Source organism: Clarias gariepinus, chromosome 5 (genome assembly GCF_024256425.1).
Source record: "Clarias gariepinus isolate MV-2021 ecotype Netherlands chromosome 5, CGAR_prim_01v2, whole genome shotgun sequence".
Classification (NCBI taxonomy): domain Eukaryota; kingdom Metazoa; phylum Chordata; class Actinopteri; order Siluriformes; family Clariidae; genus Clarias; species Clarias gariepinus.
Genome location: NC_071104.1, coordinates 17,608,360 through 17,631,548, shown reverse-complemented (window position 1 = coordinate 17,631,548; position 23,189 = coordinate 17,608,360). Strand labels below are relative to the sequence as shown.

At 39.0% G+C, this 23,189-nt stretch overlaps 1 protein-coding gene across 1 annotated transcript; it reads right to left on the bottom strand.

Moving 5' to 3' along the window:
- Window positions 1-5,226: 5,226 nt before the first annotated feature.
- On the bottom strand, window positions 5,227-23,030 carry wdr3 (WD repeat domain 3). The gene is made up of 27 exons (XM_053497323.1): window positions 22,934-23,030; window positions 22,192-22,384; window positions 21,169-21,378; window positions 20,944-21,062; window positions 20,336-20,414; window positions 19,998-20,093; window positions 19,567-19,674; window positions 18,958-19,059; window positions 18,769-18,866; window positions 18,572-18,673; window positions 18,245-18,475; window positions 17,992-18,085; window positions 17,791-17,892; window positions 15,167-15,252; window positions 14,946-15,084; window positions 14,758-14,814; window positions 13,014-13,114; window positions 12,622-12,733; window positions 12,216-12,350; window positions 11,945-11,995; window positions 11,777-11,842; window positions 11,590-11,682; window positions 10,736-10,786; window positions 10,512-10,555; window positions 9,342-9,470; window positions 5,633-5,726; window positions 5,227-5,553 (listed from the first exon to the last, which is right to left on the bottom strand). Exons 2-27 carry the CDS (start codon window positions 22,363-22,365, stop codon window positions 5,398-5,400), a joined length of 2,829 nt encoding a protein of 942 aa, XP_053353298.1. The 5' UTR covers window positions 22,366-22,384; window positions 22,934-23,030; the 3' UTR covers window positions 5,227-5,397.
- Window positions 23,031-23,189: the final 159 nt, after the last annotated feature.

Here is a 23,189-nt window from a genome sequence, read left to right as displayed (position 1 = left end):
GTACGAGGCAGGATACACCCTGGACAGGGTGCCAATCCATCGCAGGGCACACACACACATACACACTCACACACTACGGGCAATTTGGGAATGCAAATTAACCTAACCTGCATATCTTTGGACTGTGGGAGAAAACTGGAGTACCCAGAGGAAACCCACCAAGCACGGGGAGAACATGCAAACTCTATGCACACAGAGACAGGACTCGAGCCTGGCCGGGAATCAAACCCGGACCCTGGAGGTGCAAGGTGACAGTGCTAACCACTACATCACCGTGCCGCCCCAGGTAGAACCTTTTGAGCATAATTCTAAACGAAATGTTCAATAAAGTAAGAAGACTCTTCCAAATAACTCTGTACCCTGGGTGAAACATGGTGGCACCAGCATCATTCTATAGGGCCGTTTCTGTTTAGCTAAGATTAGTGATAGAGTATAGATAAGATAGATCCAATCATGAATGACTCCAAAATATATTTTATTTTGACACAAAATCTGCAAACCTCTGTTAGACAGATGAAAAGAAAGAAAAATTCCACATTCTAGCTCAACAACCCAAAGCACAAATCCAAGCCAATATATGAATTCGTTCAGTGGAAGGAAATCAATCTTCTGGAAAGTCGAGTCAGAGTCCAGATCAAAATCTCATTGAAAACCTGTGAAATGACTGTGGAAAGAAAGCTGTGCACAGGAGATCCCATTGCAATGTGACAGATCTGGAGCATTTTTAAATGGAAGAGTGGAATATAATCATCAAATTAAGGTAAGTGCTAAATTGATACTTATTTAAAAGTATGGAATATACATAATTTCACTTACACACTTTGCATATTTACAAAATGAATCTCATCCAGTAGAGTGTCATCGTAATAGTCCCTATTACATCCTTACATTTTTATATGTATTTCTTTTTAAACTGAAGGAGACCGGAGGGAACAGGAGCATTATTGATGGTGGAGAATAAGCCAAGAAGCAAAAAAAGAAAAGCCCTGTCTGTAATGATCTGGACAGGATAAACATTGCACTCACAGGGAAGGATTGAGTGACTGTTTATGGGTAGTAATATGAAGTGCACATGTCTAGAATAGTTTGTTACATTCTTAGTATAGGGCAGAGTACAACTCAGATTTCCCACACTCTTAGCTTCATTGTTACTTTCAGTCACTACGAGAAAAATTTCCTGTGCCATGTTTAGTGGAGACTTAGGTGCAACTTGGACTTAGTGATCAAATTACTTGTGAAAAGCTCAGATTTGCAGCGGATGGCTTCATTACTTGATAAGTTTTTTTTTTCTTTAGCTTACTATTTTCTATTCATTGTTTGTTTTAATATGTGGTAAAGTACCTTGGAACATACATAAAGCTGGTGATCTTTAGTGGACTGCAGCATGACAGTATTGTCAGCATGGCTCTAGTTACAGGAAGAATTTTAGCAAGTCAATGCTGCCACCCAGTGCTGTAATTTAAACTGGGATTATTACTCAAAATTGAAGGTTTGATTGACGCTCTTTTTTTTTCTCCTGCTGTTGGACTGTAAAAGCTGTCTGCTCAGGGAAGAAAAAAGGTTCCTTTAGGCTTTTCATAGAAAGAAACATTCGGTTTGTTTTATTTAAGTACTATAGCTCTAAAGGCTTTAGCAAAAGACTTTCATTCATAACATTGAATTTTTCTTGAATCACCCCAAAACCCAGAGTGTAAAAACCCAGAATAGCTTCTGTTTACGACATGCTATAAGTCAGGCAACACCTCATGTAGACCTGAATCAGAAGGGCTACGAAACAAATCCATCCATTCATGTACATTATGTGCTTAGAAAACTCTGGTGCAAATTCCGTCCCCGCAGAGTACAGAGTGCACTTCAGTACATGTGTTCATTTTTGTAGCTGCAGGAGCAGCAGGGGACCAATCACCATAATAACATAGGGAATATTTATAATAAGTACTTTTGGGTTTTACAAGACTGAAGTCTGGGAAAAAGGGAATGATTTTGCATTGTAATCAAAATATGCAGAGAGAAGGTTTAAAAATAGGTCAGCCATAACGGGCCTTGCAAGTAAATAATGTTCAGACTTTTTTTTTTTTCAACACTAGCCCTTGTTACATTCCATTTGATAGTTTTCTACGCACATTACACGCAGTGTACACTATTTAATATTCAGTACTATGGTAAGGGCTCATTTTGCATATTAATTATGCAAAACTTTATCCATGTTCACAACTAAAACAACTCTTATGTCTGTGCATGCTCTGTGTTCTTTATGCTTAAGCATGCAACAACACATTTAGGCTCAATTACCTCAAATTATTACACGGTACTTGATGTTTACTAAACGTAGTAATTAATTAGCCTGTAACCATTAACCAGTAGCTAAGTAAAGGTATTCTTCATAGGTATCATAGGTGAACTTATGCATAATATCTAAACTATGGAACACACCTGATCCTTTCTAAACTTCTGTCAGAGATTCATACATGTTCATAAAGCGCTCGTGGTCATTTCACCACTGGCCTGTATATCGCTTATGAGTTATAAGAATAAATTATACAACCCAACTCCTCCGGCCTACTATCTATATGATAAAAAATCCCAGTGGTGGTCCTCTGCGCTAGTGACAGATCTGACATGTTTCTCCCACTCAAGCCCAGGCCAACATTACCACTTCATTACTAAAACAAGGATTGGAACAAGAAAACCACTAAACCTGTCCGGTTTCCTTGCGCTTGAAAGGAAAGGGACTAAAATGCACCCATTGTTTATACACACACACACATATAAACACCCACAAGTGCATCTCAATAAATTAGGATATCATCGAAAAGTTGATTTATTTCAGTTATTTAATTCAAAAAGTGAAACCCATATATAGATTCATTACACACAAACTGATATATTTCAAGTGTTAATTTCTATTTATTCTATTTATGTATTTTTACAAATAATGAAAAGCCAAAATTCAGTATCTCAGAAAGTTAGAATATTACTTAAGAACAATTTTTAAAAATGTAATAAAAATTAACTCACATATGTTGGACTAATTAAAAGAATGAATATGTACAGCACTCAATACTTGGCAAGGGCTCCCTTTGCATAAGTCTGTCAATCAGACTGTCAAAGATTTTCTATTGGGTTTAGGTCAGGTGACGTGGCTGGCCAATCAAGCACAGGGATACCATGGTCCTTTAACCAGGTATTAGTACTTTTGCCAGTTTGGGAAGTTGCCAAGTCCTGCTGTAAAATTAAATAATCATCTCCATAAACCTGATCATCAGAGGGAAGCGTGAAGTCCTCTAAAACTTTCTGGTAGATGGGTGTGCTGACATGGGACCTGATAAAACATGGTGGACCAACACCAGTAGATGTCATGGCTTCATAAACCACCACTGACTGTAAACACACAGTCCAGTCCACAGCTTTGGACCTAAAGCAACTTGGAATCTGTGCTCTCCTCTCATTCTCCAGACTCTGGGACCTTGATTTCCAAATAAAATGCTAAATTTACTTTCATCTGAAAAGAGGACTTTGGCACACCTAGCAACAGTCCAGTCCTTTATTATTTGTATTTTGTAATTTTTTAATCATCAAAATTAAAAGAAATACAGTGGTGTTCAAAATAATAGTGTGTTAAAAAAAAGTAAGTAAAGCTCCATATCCATATAATAACTTTTAATTTAAATCACACAAATGCATTGGACACCCTGCACATTCTATTCTAAATCACATCATGAACAAAAATGTGCTAAATGTATTCTTAGTTTAATGTAAGTGAAGAAAAACAAATATTAGCCTGTTCAAACAAATAGCAGTGTGGAGTTAAATTAGAGAGGTAAATTATTCTGTGAAAACTTTTGTCCATCAAGTTCCCCTTATTTAAGGATAAATGCAGAAAAGGTTGTCCTGTGCATTTCTCTCTGAAAATCAGAGTAAAATGGGTTGTCCAGACATTGTTCAAAAGAACATCTTACTTTGATTTAAAAGTTGATTAGAGATAGGAAAACATACAAAGAAGTGCAGAAAAAGATGATACCAAATCATTTTTAAGCTTTAAAATGGAGACCAAAACCAGAAAGACGTGGAAGAAAACGGACAATTACCATTCGATATTGGATCGAAGAATAACAATTGACTCAAAGAACATCTAAAGTTACCTGTGAGTACTGTTACTATTAGAAGCCGGCTATGTGAAGCCAAGCTATCAGCAAGAAGCCCCCGCAAAGCCCCATTGTTGAAAAAAAGACATGCGCTGAAGAGGTTACAGTTCGCCGAAGAACACATTGACTGGCCTAAATAGAAATGGTGCAATATTATGTGGACCGATGAAAGCAAAATTGTTCTTTTTGGGTCTAGAGGCCGCAGACAGTTTGTCAGGCCCCCAAACATTGAATTCAGGCCACAGTACACTGTGAAGACAGTGAAGCATGGAGGCACAAGCATCATTTCAATGGGGATGCTTCTCGTACTATGGTGTTGGGCCTATTTATCACATTTCAGGGATCATGGATCAATTTAAGAACATCAGAATACTTAAAGAGGTCATGTTGCCTTATGCCGAAGAGGAAATGCCCTTGAAATGGGTGTTTCAATAAGACAACAACCCCAAACACACCAGTAAGCGAGCAGTATCTTGGTTTCAGACCAACAAGATTAATGTTATGGAGTGGCCAGCCCAATCCCCAGACCCTAATCCAATAGCAAACTTGTGGCCTTGCATTAAAAATGCTGTTTCTGAGGCAAAACCAAGAAATGCAGAGGAATTGTGGCATGTAGTACAATTGTCAGAGATGAGACTGCTATTTTTTTTGAACAGGCTAATATTTGTTTTTCTTCACTTACATTAAACTAATAATACATTTAGCCCATTTTCTTTATGTTCTGATTCAGAATAGAATGTGTAGGGTGTCCAATGCATTTGTGTGATTTAAATTAAAAGTTATTATATGGAGCTTTACTCACTTTTTTTAACACACTGATATTATTTGCTATTGCTATTATTTTGAGCACAACTGTACACACTTGAAATACTGTATATCAGTCTGTGTGTAATGAATCTACAGAATATGAGTTTCACTGTTTGATTTGATTTAAAGAAATAAATTACCTTTTCGATGATATTCTAATTCATTGGGATGCACCTGTATATAGTGTGTATAAGATTTGATGAGTTATAAACTTATAACTCCAGTGGGTTCCTTTCGTAATTTAAGTGTTTTAAAAAAAACTCAGACAGCGGGCTTGTGTGTGAAATCATTTATGAAAAGCAGAAATTAAAAGAAACAATTACAAATCATATCTAAGCAAATAAAAAGGTAAATATCACATGAGATATTTTCCTGAAATTGAAAAGGAAACCTGTGGAATCTATGCTGACTGTTATAGTTGAGATGATGTTTTCTGTGAACTGGTTTATGTGATGGTCAGTATCGCCCTCTCTCTCTTTCTCCTCTTTCTCTTTTTCTCCTCAAAGCGGTCTGTGGCATCAGCAAAGAACATCACATCTTCTTTGTTTTCAATCTCCCGTTGCAGAAACTGAAGGCCTGCGCTGTTAAAGCCCAACACATCCTGAGAGAGAGGAACACAGTTATTAAAGCTGAAAGATTAACAAAAGCAGCCACGCTTGCAGCAGGTAGAACATACTCACCCTGATCTCGCGCACTTTGGAAATTGTGTTTGTCCGCAGCTCATCAATGACTGACAGCAGCATTTGGTTACTGGTGATCTGCCCAAAGTGGATTCTTTAACAGAATACAAACAATAAACAGGATTGTAAGTTACACACGCCATATTTTTTCCTTTCTTTTTCTGTGTAGCTTTACTGAAATTATTTCCCGGAAATTATAAAATAATCGCTGGATCAGGGCATGTTGTATGGTTCTGATGTAAAATAGAGATTTATTTTCATTCAAATAAAGATTTGTCTTCATGCTGCAGAAAATGGTTAAGTTCTGTTCAATGTTTCATGATTAAACTATTAATTATTCATGCATGCCTTTGTGTGTGCTAAACATACATATACAACGATCAGCTATAATATTATGAACACTGACAAGTGAAATAAAAGCATTGATTACATCTTTACAATGGCACCTAGAAGTAGGTGAGGTATATTAGACAGCAGGTAAACATTTTGTACATGAAGATGATGTGTTTGAAGCCGAAAAATGGGCTAATGTAAGGATATGAGGCTCTTTGATAAGGTCAATCTTGTGGGATGTTCCCGGACTGCAGTGGTCAGACCTACAAAAACGGCCCAAGGAAGGAAAGCCGTTGAACCAGCGACAAGGTCATGGTTTGCCATGGGTAGACCCATGTAGTCCGAAACAACAGAAGAGCTACTGAGTTTCTCATAGAAACTCTCAGAACACAGTGCATCACAGTTTGTTATGTATGGGGCTGTGTACAGACCAGTCAGCCTCCTAAATAAAAGTGCCTACAATGGGCACATGACACACAAGTGCTGTTACTCAACCTCAGTGCAGCTTTAGACACTATTGATTATAGTATTCTCCTTCACAGATTGGAAAATGTAGTAGGAATTAAGGGAACGCCACTCTTGTGGCTCAGATCCTAGCCAGTTCGTAGATTTAAATGGTGACCATCCTGCATGTTCTCAATTGAAGTTTGGTGTTCCACAAGGTTCAGTTTTAGGCCCACTGCTTTTTTCTCTTTACATTCTTCCACTGGGCAACATAATTCGTAAGCATGGTATTATTTTTCATTGTTATGCTGATGACACACAGTTATACGTCTCAACAAAACCAGATGAGAAAAAACAGCTTAAAGTTGAGCAATGTGTGCAGGACATAAAAGATTGAATGTTAATTAACTTTCTTCTGCTTAATCCTGATAAGACAGAAGTTCTAGTCAGTTCTAGTAGGACCACAAGCAGCTAAAAGTAAGCTTTCTGTTAACACTATAATTTTAAATGGCCTTTCTGTTCCATCAAGTGCAACAATGAAAGGCCTCGGTGTGATTTAAGATCCCAGCCTTTGATTTGAAGCACATGTGGATGGTATTACCAGAATAGCATTCTTTCACTTTCAGAAATATTGCCAAGATAAGAAATATATTGTCACCAATCGATGCAGAAAAACTAGTTCATGCTTTTATCACCACTAGGTTGGACTGTTGTAATGCCTTACTGTCTGATTGTTTAACTAGGCGCATAAACAAGCTTCAGTTAGTTCAAAATGTCGCAGCAAGAGTCCTCACTAGAACCGAGCACGAGATACGAGCACATCACCCCTATCTTATCCACACTGCATTGGCTCCCTGTAAAATTTCGCATCGATTAAAAAATGTATATATACTAAAAAGGAATACTACGAATAAAGCATTAAATGGTCTGGCGCCGCAGTATCTGAGCGAACTGCTAGTGTCCTACGATCCACCACGCCAACTTCGCTCAAAGAATGCAGGTTGCTTGTCAGTACCACGTATTATGAATATATAACTACAGCTGGGGGCAGAGCTTTTTCTTACTCTTGCTTTTTCTTATCAGTGTTTATGTCTAGGATAAAATCCTATTTATTTAGCCAGGCATTTTTGTAAATAGATTTGCCTTAGGTAAAGGAGCAGATCTGGAGGACTCATGGATAGAGTATTATGGTAAACTGGTATGCTTAGATGCTGTCTTCCCCACTCTCATTGATCACTCAGGTTTGCTGACGGTGAAGTGATTGGTCGCTTTACATCACAGGAAGCCCTCATGTCCGTGTTTCGTTCTAGCTCTCCCTTTTAGTTATGCTGTCATAGTTAGTCCTGCCAGAGTCCCTGCTTGCACTCTGCACTAAATATACGCTCACATTATACATTGTTTAAATGTGATCATACCTAACTGGCATCTCTCCTTCTCTTCTGCGCTCTCTTCTCCTCTCTCTCTCTCCTTTTCCCCCTCTACCTGTCTCTCTGTTGAGCTATACATGTCGCTTCTGAGCTGCCAGTGATCCAGACCCTCTCTACCCTCTGGAGCTGTCTGACTTGACCTGATGTCCTGCTTCTGGTTGGAGATCTCGTCGCATGGATGCCCCGTGTGGTCTGCCTGAGATGCGTGTGGTGACTGGAGACGGTTTCATTTTCCACAAAGACGGTCCGGTCCTCTGCTGATGCAGACAGCTGTTCTCTGAGGACTTGTGACTTCAGTCGCTCGATATTTGAGGACTGGAGTTTCCTACACTCTACCTAAGCCTCCAATAATGAACTGGAATCCATTTTAACTTAATCTCCTGTTATACTGAACTTCCAGTCTAACAATATGATGCAGATCAATCCTGCTATCCGTTTCACCCAAATGAGCATGGGTTTCCTGTTGAGTCTGGTTCCTTTCAAGGTTTCATAGTATTATCATCTCAGGGAGTTTTTCCTCAAATAAAATTGAACTGAATTGAACGACAAGGGCAATCTCATGAGCATCAGAACTAGAACACAAAGCAATAAAAGAAGGTGTCCTGGTCTGATGAAACACATTTTCTTTTACATCAAGTGGAAGTCCAGGTGCCTATATGTCACTTACCTGGGGAAGAGATGGCATCAGGGTGGATAACATTACCAACATCCCATTTTTTACACTAATTTGACATAGACAATGTTATTTTAGGGCTGTCCAAATAAACAAATCTGATGTTTTTAGATCAAATCTGAGTCACTTTCGTATGTGGTCCTAGATCGGATACATATTCAATAAGCCTTTTTGCGACCTAAATGAAAATAGACAGGAATGAATGCCCCAGTGCATACATGAAGCATTCACTAAAGTTAGTCTTCACCGGCAATGCAGGGACTTCATATAGCTGCTAAAACAAGTAAGGCATTCGGAACTCATGAAATACAGGTAAACAAAATCCCAGCATATTTTCGCTAAAATTGCATCTATTGCTTGAAATTAAATGAGTGGTCACAGAAACTCATGGTGTGTTTTAACCCCAATAACATGAACAAAGAAGTATTAAGATGTGCCGCTTCAGATGACACACAGTCAGCAGTTTCCCAATTTAAGCATTTCTTTTTTTTTTCTTTTTTTTTAACTCTTATGAGTTCAGCACCTGATACTTTTGAAATAAAAATTATACATTGAACAAAATCCTGCATAAAATGATCCTAATCCAAAAATATTTGGGGATTTAAAAGGTAAAACAAAAATAATAAACATAGTAAGCTTCACAGAATTAAAAAACAACATTTTTAATTGGTCAGAGAGACTACAAAATTATAATGCTAGACCAAAACAGTTAAGAATGAGTATGTTATAAATTTTTGTTCTTAGCGTAGGTGCTGATCAAGTCATTTTTTATTTTTTATGTTTAAGCCTCGACCCAGTTTACAGCCTTGTGTGAACTGAGCTTTGTAAGTACCTGAGCAAGAAGAAGAGACAGCGGCAAACCAGTTCCACCTCCAGGCCCTGTTGTATGTAGGTGTTTAAGAGTGACAGAAAACCAGGGATGTAAGGAAACGGCAGCACCATTAGAGACACCTCCAACTCGCTGAAACACAGAAAAATGACATCATTACTAATATTGTAACTAGCTTTCATCTTTTATGCACAACAAGCACTATCACAGTGCCTTGCAAAAGTATTCACACCCCTTGAACTTTTCCACATTTTGTCACATTACAACCACAAATGTCTTTTATTGGGATTTTATGTGATAAACCAACAAAAGCGGCACATAATTGTAAAGTGGGAGGAAAATAAAGGCATTTTCTTCCTTTTTTTTTATTTAACAAATAAAATACCCAAATTGTGGCAGTGCATTTATATTCAGCCCCCGAGTCAATACTTTGTAGAACCACCTTTCACTGCAATTACAGCTGTAAGTTATTTGGGGGTATGTCTCTACCAGCTTTGCACATTTCGAAACTGAAAATGTTGCCCATTCTTCTTTTTAGGAAAGTACAGGAACCTCATGCTGAGTCAGATTGGATGGAAAGTCTCTATGAAGAGCAATTTTTCAAGTCTTGCCACAGACACTCTATTGGATTTAGATCTGGACTTTGACTGGACCATTCTAACACATGAATATGCTTTGCTCTAAACCATTCCATTGTGACAAAATGTGGAAAAGTTCAAGTGGTATAAATACTTTTACAAGGCACAATAGAGTTTTGAATAAGATTTACAGTTTGGAAAGTTAAGCCCTGGATCTTAATTAATATAGAGGTGTGCAGAATAATCCGGAAGTTGGCTTTGACTTTAAAATTACTTCCTTGAAACTCATAACAGATTTAAAAATTATTAAAAAGAAAAAAAAAAAATCCTAATCCTTTTCACCTGTGGCCTGTATATTAAATACTAAATCATGTGCACACCAGGTATACTCAGATACACTGTCACCAGAGACTCACATAAATATGCCTTAATGGTGGACCACAAGCTACATGCTAACTGGCTTTTGTAGTTCATTTTGGTATTTTTCTATTATTGGTTAAAACCAAAAACAATTTTACCAAAAACTCATTCACACACTCATGTAATGTCCACATGATGAAAAGTTTGTGTGTCTGACTGGAAAATGTTTCCTTACCTGGAGCGGACCTTCTTTATAACATCCAAAACATAGCGAGAAGGCTGTGAGGAACCAGATTAGCAGCTGTTAGCATAGCACTGATACAGGAAGACATTTACTCTGTGATACATTCATTAATGTGACCTTTACTTCTCTGTATAATAAGTGTTTCTTTAGCATATAGAGCTAGTTTTTAACTTGTTTGTGGAAATTAAAATATACATTTTAGAACATTTTCTTACTGAAATACTTCCATAAGCCACAAGAATTGGGTTTGTCGTTGGAGGAGGTAACTGCAAAACAGATGAAGTGTGTTAGTAATTAAAGACTATTGTACAAATCCAGCAAAAAAAAAAAAAATAATGGCATGTTCAATTTAATATGTGCTGAGGTTTGGAATGAAGGTCTCCTCATATATGCATACTGGGACTGAGAGGTCATAATGGGACCAGGCCTATTTTTCCCACTACCCGCTCCACATAAGCACTGGACGCAAACATACTGGTTTGGTTGTGACATAATAACACAGTATTTTTATGAAAGAGCTCCACTGGTTTATATTCAGAAGTACACATCAATATGTAGAGAGAAATTTAGTCTAATGTTGATCGCTACAAATAATGTGTTAAGTCATGATGAAGTTTAATGCTGAAAGCTGATATTCACATATTGATTGATTTTATACATTTATTCATACATAAGTAAACCATTGCAGAATATTTATTCCTGCTATGAATATAAATAATCATGGAACTGTGTTTGAGTGAGCCAGAGAGACAGAGAGAGAGCGGGGAAGACAGTCTAACAAGCTTGCAAATTTAATTAGCTAATTTAAAGTACCACGAGAGCCAAGTAAAACCCAAATCCTCGATCATTTTTTTCCTTCTTCTTCATCTCAGACGCCTGCTTCACAGACATTGCTTTTTCAGTTCACACAAAAAGCTTACAATATAATTACCATAATGGCAGCAATTCTAAGAAAGCAACTTTATTTTCATCATCAGTACCCTTACTGTTCTTAACCTAATAGCATGGTGAATCACCACTGCATGACTTTACATTCCCAAGCCCTGTTAGAATGGATGATTTTCCACACCTCCTTTCCTGCCACCTCACAGGCAGCCTTGTGCGCTTCCAGCTTCTTGCTCTCCTCTCTGTAGAGTTCCAGGGCCTCCATTATACGCTCCGCCTGGAACAGGTTTTTAAAGTAATTAAACAAATCAGAGAGAGACAAAGAGAGAGTTTTAATCTTCATAAATAAGCTTAAGTGCTGGGTAACTCACAGCTTTGACTGTCTCTATGGTCTTTTTCCCTGCGGGCTCGGCCTCGCCTGCGCCCTCACCGGGGACCTAGAACAAATAGGAAGAACTGAATCAGGCTGACACCTGTTTATATTCGAACGTAGGAGAAAGTAAGATTCTCCTAAATTAAAGATCAGGACCACTACATACCACAGGCTGATCTCCTTTAGCCAAAGATTCTTCAAATTCTGCTTCTCTTTCCTGGGAAAAAAAACAGAAATACACAGTAAGTCTGATTTTTCAGGCTGGGTAGTTGAGAACTGTTTAAAGACATGCTAAAAATGCACATTTCTCATTTTTTTTAATCGCTGTATATTCCCCATTTGAATGCTGTAGACTGCTTTAGTGTATTGTCATTATTGGCAAGATGAAGTGATGTTACCAGGTTCCCAAGATCACCATCTGTGGTACAGCCACTCACCATCTCTTTCTCCTCCTCTAAAATGATAGGCTCCCTGGTTCTCTCCCAGAGCCTGAGCGACTTATCATGAGATGAGGAGACAACGTGGTCTCCATTAGGACTGATAGCCAGACACCATACTTCACCACGATGTCCCTGTGGAAACAAAGCATAAAACAAATTATAATAAGGCATTCGAACAGTTATTTTGGCCGTTTCTGCATTGACTAAAGCTTAGAGGAAAACTATTCTGCTTGCATACAATTAACCTTTGCTGCCTATTGAGTGTTTTCTGTTCATATCACACATTTAGCTTTCCTAAAGCCAATAATGACAGCTTGCATTTTCACCCTGGAACCCTCAGTGCAATCATTTACATCACTTACAGGCATATGGAAAATGGTCTGCTCTCTTAGATAATAATCACCTCTAGGGTCTGGATATGTTCAAACTTGTCAGCGTCCCACTGTTTGATCTTTCTGTCCTTTCCCGCTGTGAAGAACAGATGGGTTTTCGGGACAAACTGAAGGAACATTACACTGGAGAAAGAAAAGAAGAAAGAAAGAAGGAGGCAAATATTGACCACCTGGGATGACATCATCTTCTTGTGAATTTTTACCAGTAGTCCGGATGAACAAACACCAGAAAAGGTAACCACTAACTAAAAGCAGATTACAGAGAGCAAATGACCACACTTACATTGCAGTCTGGCACTAAAGACATGTACCTTCATATACATTAGAAGTCAGGTCTTGTAGGTTTAGTCGAACAGTAAACAGATGCATATAACATGAGATAAGTAACAGAAACATTGAGTACCTGTCATCATGCGCAAACATCGAACGATGGCAATCACCAAAGTCCAAACCCCAGACCTTTACATTTCTATCTGCTGATCCAGTGGCTATCAGTGCACTATCCTAAAACACAGTTAGGAGGAAAAATCAGAATGAACTCACTTGCCATTATTGTAAATAAACATTACAATGAAATGTAGGAATAGTTTCCTATATATTTAACAACCTTTAATAATTAAAATGCACTATAGTTACAGTAACACCTTCAAAATACTATCGTGATGATATGGAGAACGCTTTGATATGCTACACACGACTATAGGAAGATTGATTAGATATTCCTTAGTATTTCTTTATATTTAGATATCACCAGAATGCTGAGTGTGAGTATTTGCCCTATGTGTAGTCCACTAGAGGTGATGTAGGATCATTCTAAATCTTTTCTCGAATGCAATATTCATGGTGGAGTCATTAAGATGCGCAGCACTGTGCAAAAGGTTCAATTAAACAAAAATGATGATTGGGAATAAAACCGACAGATAAAAGACCCGCATTCTAGTGGGAATGATATGCATTAGAAAACAGATGTGTCTTGACTCTATGTTTATCTGCTGGATCACCCCAACATTTACACCTCGACCTGGGCACCTGAGACACCACTGGCTGTCTCGATTCTGCGTAGTCAAAAGATCGTTCACATAGGTCGGTGCAACGCCTTAAAACCAACAATAAAATCTTAAAATCAATTCTAAAATGAACCAGGAGACATTGGAGAGAGCAATGAACAGGTCTGATGTGTTCACTCCTGCGAGTGCCTGTTTAAAAAAAAACAAAAAAAAAACAGCTTCTGCAATTTGCACTACCTGGCGGCAAGCAAGGGATGACTGGTTTATTCCAACATAAAGTGCGCTGCAGTAATCCTGTCTTGAGCTAATAAAAGCATAAATTGCTCTCTCAAAATTATTGTGCGAGAGGAACGGCTTAGCGTTCCCCAGCTGACGCAACTGAAAAAAAAAAAAATAGTGTTCTTATTTTCAGTCCAGTCCCTGTAACTGGCCAGTTTCAGGGAAATGTGTTTTGTTTTTTAAGGCACACAGTATCCTAAAAATTATTCAAATGTAAAAACCATCTGACTTAAGCCATGAACCAGTGACAGGTGATCAGGCAGGTGACTAGTTATATTAGTATATAGTTGGAACAGATAAGAGGGGAAATGAGGTTGCTGCTGAGGTTGTTACATAAACAATATTTTTTTTTATGTTTCCTAAGGCACTATTAAAACATAAGTTCCCATTTATTTATTTTAATGAACTTTATATATGGAATAAAAACACCATAGCAGTTTTTATTAATTAATAAATGACACAGTTTATAGTTGCATTTAAGGTTATGAAACATCTGTAAAATGTAGTTCCTGTTACCAGCTATAATCTTTCTTTTGTTGTTCTCTCTTCTAAAGTTAACACGAAACAAAGTGTTGCACGTTACTGACGAACCACAAAACAGTAAATCGGTTCTCCTAAATAACTTCCACATCCACAAGTACGCACGCATTTTTAGTGTTACATTTTTATTGAACTGTTACTATAGAAACTATAGCCTCAACTACTGTCACACGTGATGCCATAGAAAATTAGTCAACACTAAACAGCAGCGAGGCATGATTTCTTAATATTGTAAACCACAATAAAATGTAATGATATTATTGTCTTATAGCAACCTAGTTACAATTACTACTGTAATATACAAATATATTACAAACTTACATGTGAGATGTCCAAACACAGCACTGGCAGCTTGTGTCCATACAGAGACAGAAAAAACTAGAGAAAGAAAACAGATCTGTCACTGTCACACAATCAGTGTATGATAATCTCATGAATGAACAGTGGCATTACATTTTCTGACAAAGACAAATCAACAGTGTGCATGAGAATTGTGAGCTGCGGATTACCTTTAGCGTGTCTGTGTAGAATATCTTGACGGTGCAGTCGAGGAGCGAGACGGCCAATAGTCTCTGATCAGGACTGTAGCGCACACACAGCACATCCTCATCCAACTGTAGTGTACGAGTGTGTTTCACCGTCAGTCTCCTGCAGTGACAGACACACAGCATTTGTACACCAAACCTTCATTAACAAGCACATGAAGAGCTCTCTTATGATCAGCACTCACTTGCTGGCTCCTGATTCTTTGTCCTTTATGAGCTCAAAGTCCCAGAATTTCACCATCTTGTCAGCTCCTCCAGTTACGATTCCCCTCTGAACACAAACACATTTTTGCAAAATGATTAAGATGTGCAACAATATTTTCCCATATACAGTAAGTATCAGTACTGTTACGCTGCAGGCATTAGGCGTAAGTTCACATGCCCCTTTAGTGGTAAAGTTTACCATCAATCACCTTCAAGTTATTACGACTGACCACCTTTTACTTTATAATTAAACATTTCCATCCTGACGGGTGTGGCATCATCCTAGACGACAATGTCACCAATCACCAGACATAAGGTCTCGCTCAACAATTAGCATAACGTGATTTACGAGTGTTCCGCAAGACGAGCAAAGATTATTAATAAAAAATTTTTTGAGAAACGAGCAAGTCTTGGTTAATGAGCACCGAGTTCTCTCTCTCTTTGTTTGTTTGATTTACTTTACTGCAGTGATTTTATTAGTATGCGCTCTCACAAGTGTCATTAGCGATGTTCCTTGCTAATTTCTCAGACAAAACAGTCTTCCCATTAATGTGTGTGTATCTGAAATTCAAATAAGAAAGGTTTACTGTGTAATAAAGTCTCATTAGAAGGTTAAAAATCCATTTTCTCCCTCAGCCTCTCTTATAAACTCAGCAAAAAAAGAAATGTCCTCTGACTTTCAACTGTTTTTACTTTTACTTGTGTAAATACTTGTATGAACACTAAAAGAGTCAACACCATAAGACATAAACTAAAAATATTTCACAATGTGTCCCTGAATGAAGGGAGGCTCAAAATCAAAAGTACCAGTCAGTATCTGGTGTGGCCACCAGCTGCTTAAAGTACTGCAGTGTATCTTCTCCTCATGGACTGGACCAGATTTGTCAGTTCTTGCTGTGAGATGTTACCCCACTCTTCCACCAAGGCACCTGCAAGTTCCTGGACATTTCTGGGGGGAATGGCCCTAGCCCTCACCCTGCGATCCAACAGGTCCCAGACGTGCTCAATGGGAAAGGGTACCACATGAGGGAGGAGGATGTCTTCCCTGTACCGCAAGGCATTGAGATTGCCTGCAATGACAACAAGCTCAGTCCGATGGTAATGTGATATACCGCCCCAGACCATGACGGACCCCCCCACCTCCAAATCGATCCCGCTCCAGGGGCCTGGTGTAATGCTCATTCCTTCGATGATAAACACGAATCCGTCCATCACCCCTGGTGAGACAAAACCGTGACTCATCAGTGAAGAGCACTTTTTGCCACTCCTGTCTGGTCCAGGGAAGGTGGGTTTGTGCCCAAAGGCGGTGTTGTTGCTGGTGATGTCTGGTAAGGACCTGCCTTACAACAGGCCTACAAGCTCTCAGTCCAGCCTCTCTCAGCCTATTGCAGACAGTCTGAGGAGAGATTGATGGAGAGATTGTGTGTTCCTGGTGTGACTCGGGCAGTTGTTGTGGCCATCCTGTACCCGTCACGCAGGTGTGATATTCGGATGTACCGATCCTGTGCAGGTGTTGTTACATGTGGTCTTCCACTGCGAGGATGATCAGCTGTCCTTCCTGTCTCCCTGTAGCGCTGTCTTAGGCGTCTCACACTGCGGACATGGCAATTTATTGCCCTAGCCACATCAGCAGTCCTCATGCCTCCCTGCAGCATGCCTAATGCACGTTCACGCAGATGAGCAGGGACCCTGGGCATCTTTCTTTGGGTGTTTTTCACAGTTGGTAGACAAGTCTCTTTAGTGTCCTGCGTTTTTAGAACTGTGACCTTAATGCCTACTTTCTTAACTTTTTTAAGCTGTTAAGGTCTTAACGACCATTCCACAGGTGCATGTTAATTAATTGATTATGGTTAATTGAACATGCATGAAAAACATTGTTTAAACCCTTTACAATAAAGATCTGTAAAGTTATTTGGATTTTCAACATTATTGTTGAAATACACAGTCCTGAAAAAGGGACGTTTCTTTTTTTTTAGGAAAGAAAAATATAAAATAAGTATACCTTATACCTCACTTAACCTTAATTTAGGATTCCTTTTGGCACTGGCTGCTTTAAAAATTAAACTGATAGTGACTCTGTTTTCTTCTTGCTACCATCCTTACTAACATTCTTGGTTGTTGGAGATCTGTTGAGGGAGATCGAAGAACGATTTGACTGATTGTTCATTCTTACAGGACGGCTACAGGGACACAAATGTGCACATCATGCCTGCATTGAGCAAAAAAGCATCTGAGATTGCACAACACTTGGCCTACAACAGCAGAAAGCCACATCAAATTCCGCTGCGATCAGCCAAGGACAGAAATGTGAGGTTATTGTGGGCACAGACTCATCAAAAAAGATTATTTTGACACATCTGGCCTGCAGAACTGTTGCTTAGTAGATGTGTTTTGTTTCAGCATTAAAGATATACAGTTATGTGCTTCTGACATTGTGGAAGCAGCTTAAGGAAGAGCCACAAAAATGTACGATGGTGTCCACAAACACTAAAGTTGACATAGTTTAGCGGCACTTTTTATGCCTACAACCCAATCTTTTCAGCAATGAAAAATTCGAATCTTACAAGTAAAGGAATTTGACAATCTACTCAATCTACTGTAGTACCTGATCAGGAGAGAGACAGATGGACCACACAGCACCCTCGTGAGCGTCAGTAGACTCCAACAGGCTGCCTGATGCCAAGTCAAAAATCTGAATCTTTCCAGTCTGTGAAAGTGAAAATGGAATATTACAGGCACGGAAACAGAGGAATCCTACTTTACTCAACTTTTCCTAATCACATAAAAAGCTTGCTGTTATATATACCTTAGTTCCTACAATGATCTGTCTATCTCCAGGCACAAACAGCGAGCAGAGCGCATACTCGCACACCATAGTGCGGATCACCTGCAAAGTGGCCCTGGGACGAAACACATTTCCTGTTAAATCCACAAGGAAACTAATGGAAAGGTTAAGAATAAAACTAAACATGCAGATGATGGGTTCAGATCAGATTGATTTAAGAGCAAACAAAAACAAGGTATACTCGATCGTTTGCGTTAGAAGTCCTGACACTGACCTGTTCCAGACTTTGACAGTGTCTCCAGAAGCAGACAGGACTGCAATGTTGTCCGAGCTGAAAGACACCGTCCTGGCGTCTGTCCGGTGGCCACCCAGGGTGAGTCGAGACGTTTTGGTGCCAGTAGGCGTCTTCTCAGTCGTCTTTACAGTGTACGTCTCTATTGAGTTATTCTGCAGCAACAGTACCACTTTCATCTCACCATTAGGAGACAGACGGCAGTCCACCGACCTGAGAAAAACAAATTACAGTATTTTATATGTCAATGTTAAGCAGAGCAGTAGGTAGTAGTCTATATAACCCATTTAAATCCTAAAGTGCACTGACCTGATCTTAGAGGAGGCTTTTATGCTGGTCAGCTTTAGGATCTCATCCGTCAGCTTTCGTTCTATAACTATATCCGCTACATCAGCGCCGTCATCCTGAGACCTAAACCCAGAAATACAAGACATTTTTATTATTATTATAATTTGTTTTATTTAGGGGGGGGGGGGAATTCATGCTCTAAATTCCTGGTTACATACTTGGCCTTTTTCTTGGCCTTTTTCAGCTTTCTTTCCATTTTCTTCTGAATTTCCTCCTCTGGCAGCACAACAAAGATCTCTAAAGTGCTGTCAAGCCCCTAAGGATATAATTGTTTAATCAAAAACAAGATATGTACCGGTAAATTGCTTAGACATTTATAAAACAAACGATGTCAAAAGAATACATACATGGCATGCCAAGACTTTAGCTTTGGGATCGGCAATCAAGGACACAACCCGGTCTCTGGCTTCTCTCAGAATAGAGCCAGCTTTCTTACAGCTGAGGATTCTCTGTAGGAAGAAAAGAAAACGCAAACATGCTCTTAAGAACAGACGTCAATCATGATCCTGTCCCACAAAGTAACAGTCAAATGCTGGAATATAGCAATGGTGCAATTGTTATAGGTTGAATTTATTAATATGCATCACTGTTATTAATGTGCTTAGTGGTTAACACCGTCGCCATGCACCACCAGGGCCTGGGATCGATTCCCGCTTCAGGTCTGTGTGCGTGGAGTTTGCATGTTATCCCCGTGCTTGGTGGGTTTCCTCCGGGTACTCCGGTTTCCTCCCACAGTCCAAAGACTTGCAGGTTAGGCTAATTGGTGTTCCCAAATTGCCCGTAATGTGTGAATGAATGTGAGTGTATTTCTGTGTGCCCTGCAATAGATTGGCACAGCATCCAGGCTGTACCACACCTCACGCCCCAAGACTCCGCGACTGTATACAGGATAAAGCGGTACAGAAAATGATTGATTGAGTGAGTGAGTGTTATTGATGTCAGTTGTAGGAAATTACATCCTCAAGTTCTTCATTAGGACCTTCCTCTTCATTAACATCATCATCATCATCATCATCAAGGAGACTTTTTCCTTTCTTTTCACGTGGCTCTCCTACTTCTTTACCCTGAAGGAAGACAGACAGTGTAATACTGCAATTAATCCAAATAAACAAAAACATTCATACAGCCATTTCCAGAATCACCAACACTCTGTGATTGTATAAAATAAAATAATCAGCACACTATAATAACTATAATTCAACTTATACACCCAACAAATTTAGAATACTAAATTATACTTAAACCCATACTCCACTGTAACTTCATAACTTGAAGTTATCCTGCAGCTAGTTAACATAAAATGATGCTCTTTATGCTGCATTCTTTCTTATCCATAAAAAAAAATGTACCACGCATGTTTTGCCATTTATAAGTGCTGATTGATTACCTCCTCTAAGTAATCGATGTCCCAGGCTCGGAGTTCGCTGTCAGCAGAGCCGGTCAGCAGCCTGTTCTCCTGATTCAACAGAACCATTCCCCACACCTAAAGAACAAAACAGTTCAGCAACGACATCGCTCACGCCTAACTCCTAATACTTTCCATATCAAAACGGAACCACTAAAGGGTATGTAGAGAAGGACTAAGCTCACAACCATTGTTCATTTTCATGACACAAGGTTTTCCTAGCAATGACAACTTTATGCCCGCCCCTCGTAAAGTACTTTACAGTATGTTACAGGTCTGTCCCTGAAATGATCTCAGAAAGACGGAATGAATTTGCTTACCTCACTGCGGTGGCCCACCATCGTCTTAAAACAATGCTGAGTGTCCAAATCCCACCATTTTACGAAGCTGTCCTTTGAGCTGTGGTAAAAAAAGAGTAATTTAAGATTTTGTGAAAATACCTTAAACACCTACACTATATGGATAAAAGTATTTGGCCAAATCTGTTAATTATTGACTTCAGGTTTTAATCAGGCCCCTTATCCCCAGTGTAGGACAATCTTAATGCTTCAGCGTATCAAGACATCTGGGAAACTGCTGTCCATCCAACAGGACTGTGCCCCAGTGCACAAAGCAAGGACTATAAAGACATGTTTTGATGAGTTCGTGTGGAAGAACTTGACTGGTCCTAACACAGAGCCCTGAAAACAACCTTATAGAGCACCTTTGGGGTTCAGCATCAGTGCCTGACCTCTGAAATGCTTCACAGGATGAATGGGCACAGAATCCCGACAGAAACACAAAAACCTTGTGAACATCCTTCCAGAAGTGTGTAAGCTGTTATAGCTGCAAAAAGGGGGACCAACTCAGGTTTGGCCAAATACTTTTGTCCATATAGTGGAGGTTATACTTGTTTTTCTTGCTAAAACTAAAACTCAATCCGACTGACCTTGTAACGAGCAAGTTTTTGTTCTTTAAAAGCAAAGCTTGTGTGATGGCATCTTTGTGTCCTTTCAGCCTGTACAGACCACACTCATTTATGACGTCCCACACAATCACATCTGTGTCCTACAGAAAAACATTATTTTAGCATAACAGCTTTAAACATGGCTTTAGGATGATATGATTTCATTCTAGTTGACAGAGATACATCCAGATAAGACTTTTGTCGTACCTTGGAGCCGGTGACAAGTCGCGCTCCCAATGTGTCATAATGGATGACCGTGATAGCGGATTTATGTCCATTAAATGAGACATTGCTTTCACCACTTAAAAGGCTGAAGATGCGCACACCGCCATCCTCATAACCCACAGCTATGTGGATTCCATCAGGAGAAGGACAGAGGTAAGTCACCTCATGCTTCTTACCCTCAAGAATCAAAACCTGGGAAGAAAAGACAGTGAAACTGAAGGTGAGTACTTACTGCACGTCTATGCAAAAAGCATCAAGTACTAGATGTTCTAGCATAATATAGGCATGGTGTAGGGGATGTTATCTTCCCATTGCTTCTTATGTCAGCAAAGTACACAAATGAAGAACAGCAGCACAAATTAATTCATTAACATTTATGTATACTATAAATAGTTTTGAGTCTAATTATGGTAAAAACTAGTTTTGTTTTCTGCGATGGGCATAGTAGGGATATTTTATGCTTATTTACTTGCTTACATATTTTGTTGGAGGTCGTTATAAGAAAATGATTTATTTTGTCTGCACTGTAAACTACAGTATGGCATAATTGTGCATATTCCATTCGTCCCATCTGTGGGGGGTCAACTAAGCTAAAAAGTGTATTAGGTAATTTGAGTAATTTGGCTCAAAATTTAAGTTTGTGGTTTAAGTTTAGTTTGCACTGTATGAACCTCAATGTTTGCTTCACACCTATTGAAATAATAACATCATTCTTCGTCCTGATGTACTTAGATCAGCACATGAACCTTTGTAGTACTGTAAAGTGCTGTTGACATGATAATAGGTAATTTAATCAGCCTGAGACCGCCTTTACGCTTACCTTCTGATGGATATGAGTAAACACTACATAGAGATAAGTGATTTGTTATGTGTGGTTAATCAGCCACCTTTCCGCAAAATCCAATCCTGAGAAATATTATTAATCTACAAATCTGTTGTAATTATTAACACCAAAAATTAACATCTCTTGGTATTTACGTAGAATGATTTGATATAAACGCGTACCTTTTCAGCTTTGCGCACGTCCCATATGAAGACATGCTCACAGGCTCCTACGGCCACGTAACGACCCTGCTCTCCTCCTCTCAGCTGCACAAACACCACGTTCGCCTTCTGACTCCCGATCAGGCCAAACACTGCACTGGGTACGTAGCGCAGGTACTGCTTGGTCAACCCCATGGCGAAGACTTTTCAATATCTTTTGCAAGGAGAAGAAACATAAGGCTGAAAAGGTTGTCACATTTTAAAGACAGATAGTGGGTTAATAAAGGATCCATGGAGTAGTGGTGGCTCTGGGTTACTGATCAGTAAAGCTGATAGTGCCAGACCCTTGAGCAAGATCATATGCACTATTTCATGACTGATCCTGTGCTCTGACCCCAACTTCCTAACAAGCTGGAATAAAGAAAATAATTTCTCTGTCCTGGATTGTGTAAAAACATAATCAAAGACAAATCCCAGCATCAAACCATGAACTAGTTTAGGGTCGAGATATCTGGAGTTGTCTTTCAAGTAGTAACACAATTCAGAGTCGTAATCTCTATCGTACTGCTGCTTTATTTCACTAAAGTGAACATTATTAATTTAAAACGTCCATTAACCCAGTGTGATTATCCAGCAGGGCAGAACTCCGTGGGTCAACATGCCGCACGTGTACCACGTGATACACATAAAACAATCCAGTTATCCAGTGTGAGTTTCAGAAAATACAATGCATATAACATAAACGGATTACTTATCCACCTACCGTTCCAGCTGATTGATTTGATTTCCTTAGTATTTATGTAACTTATTAAAGACTCTAAGAAGAACTTCCATCATCCACACAGGGCCGCCATGTGCGCTATTCATTCCAGGCTAAAGCAATCGATTCATCACGTTGCTCAAAATATATGTTCACAATTTCAAAGCTGTGTTATTTATACATTTAAAGAAAACATCGTCTTCATTTATTTTAAATACACTAATGTTGATTTTATTGTAAGATAAAGCTGTCGTTTTAA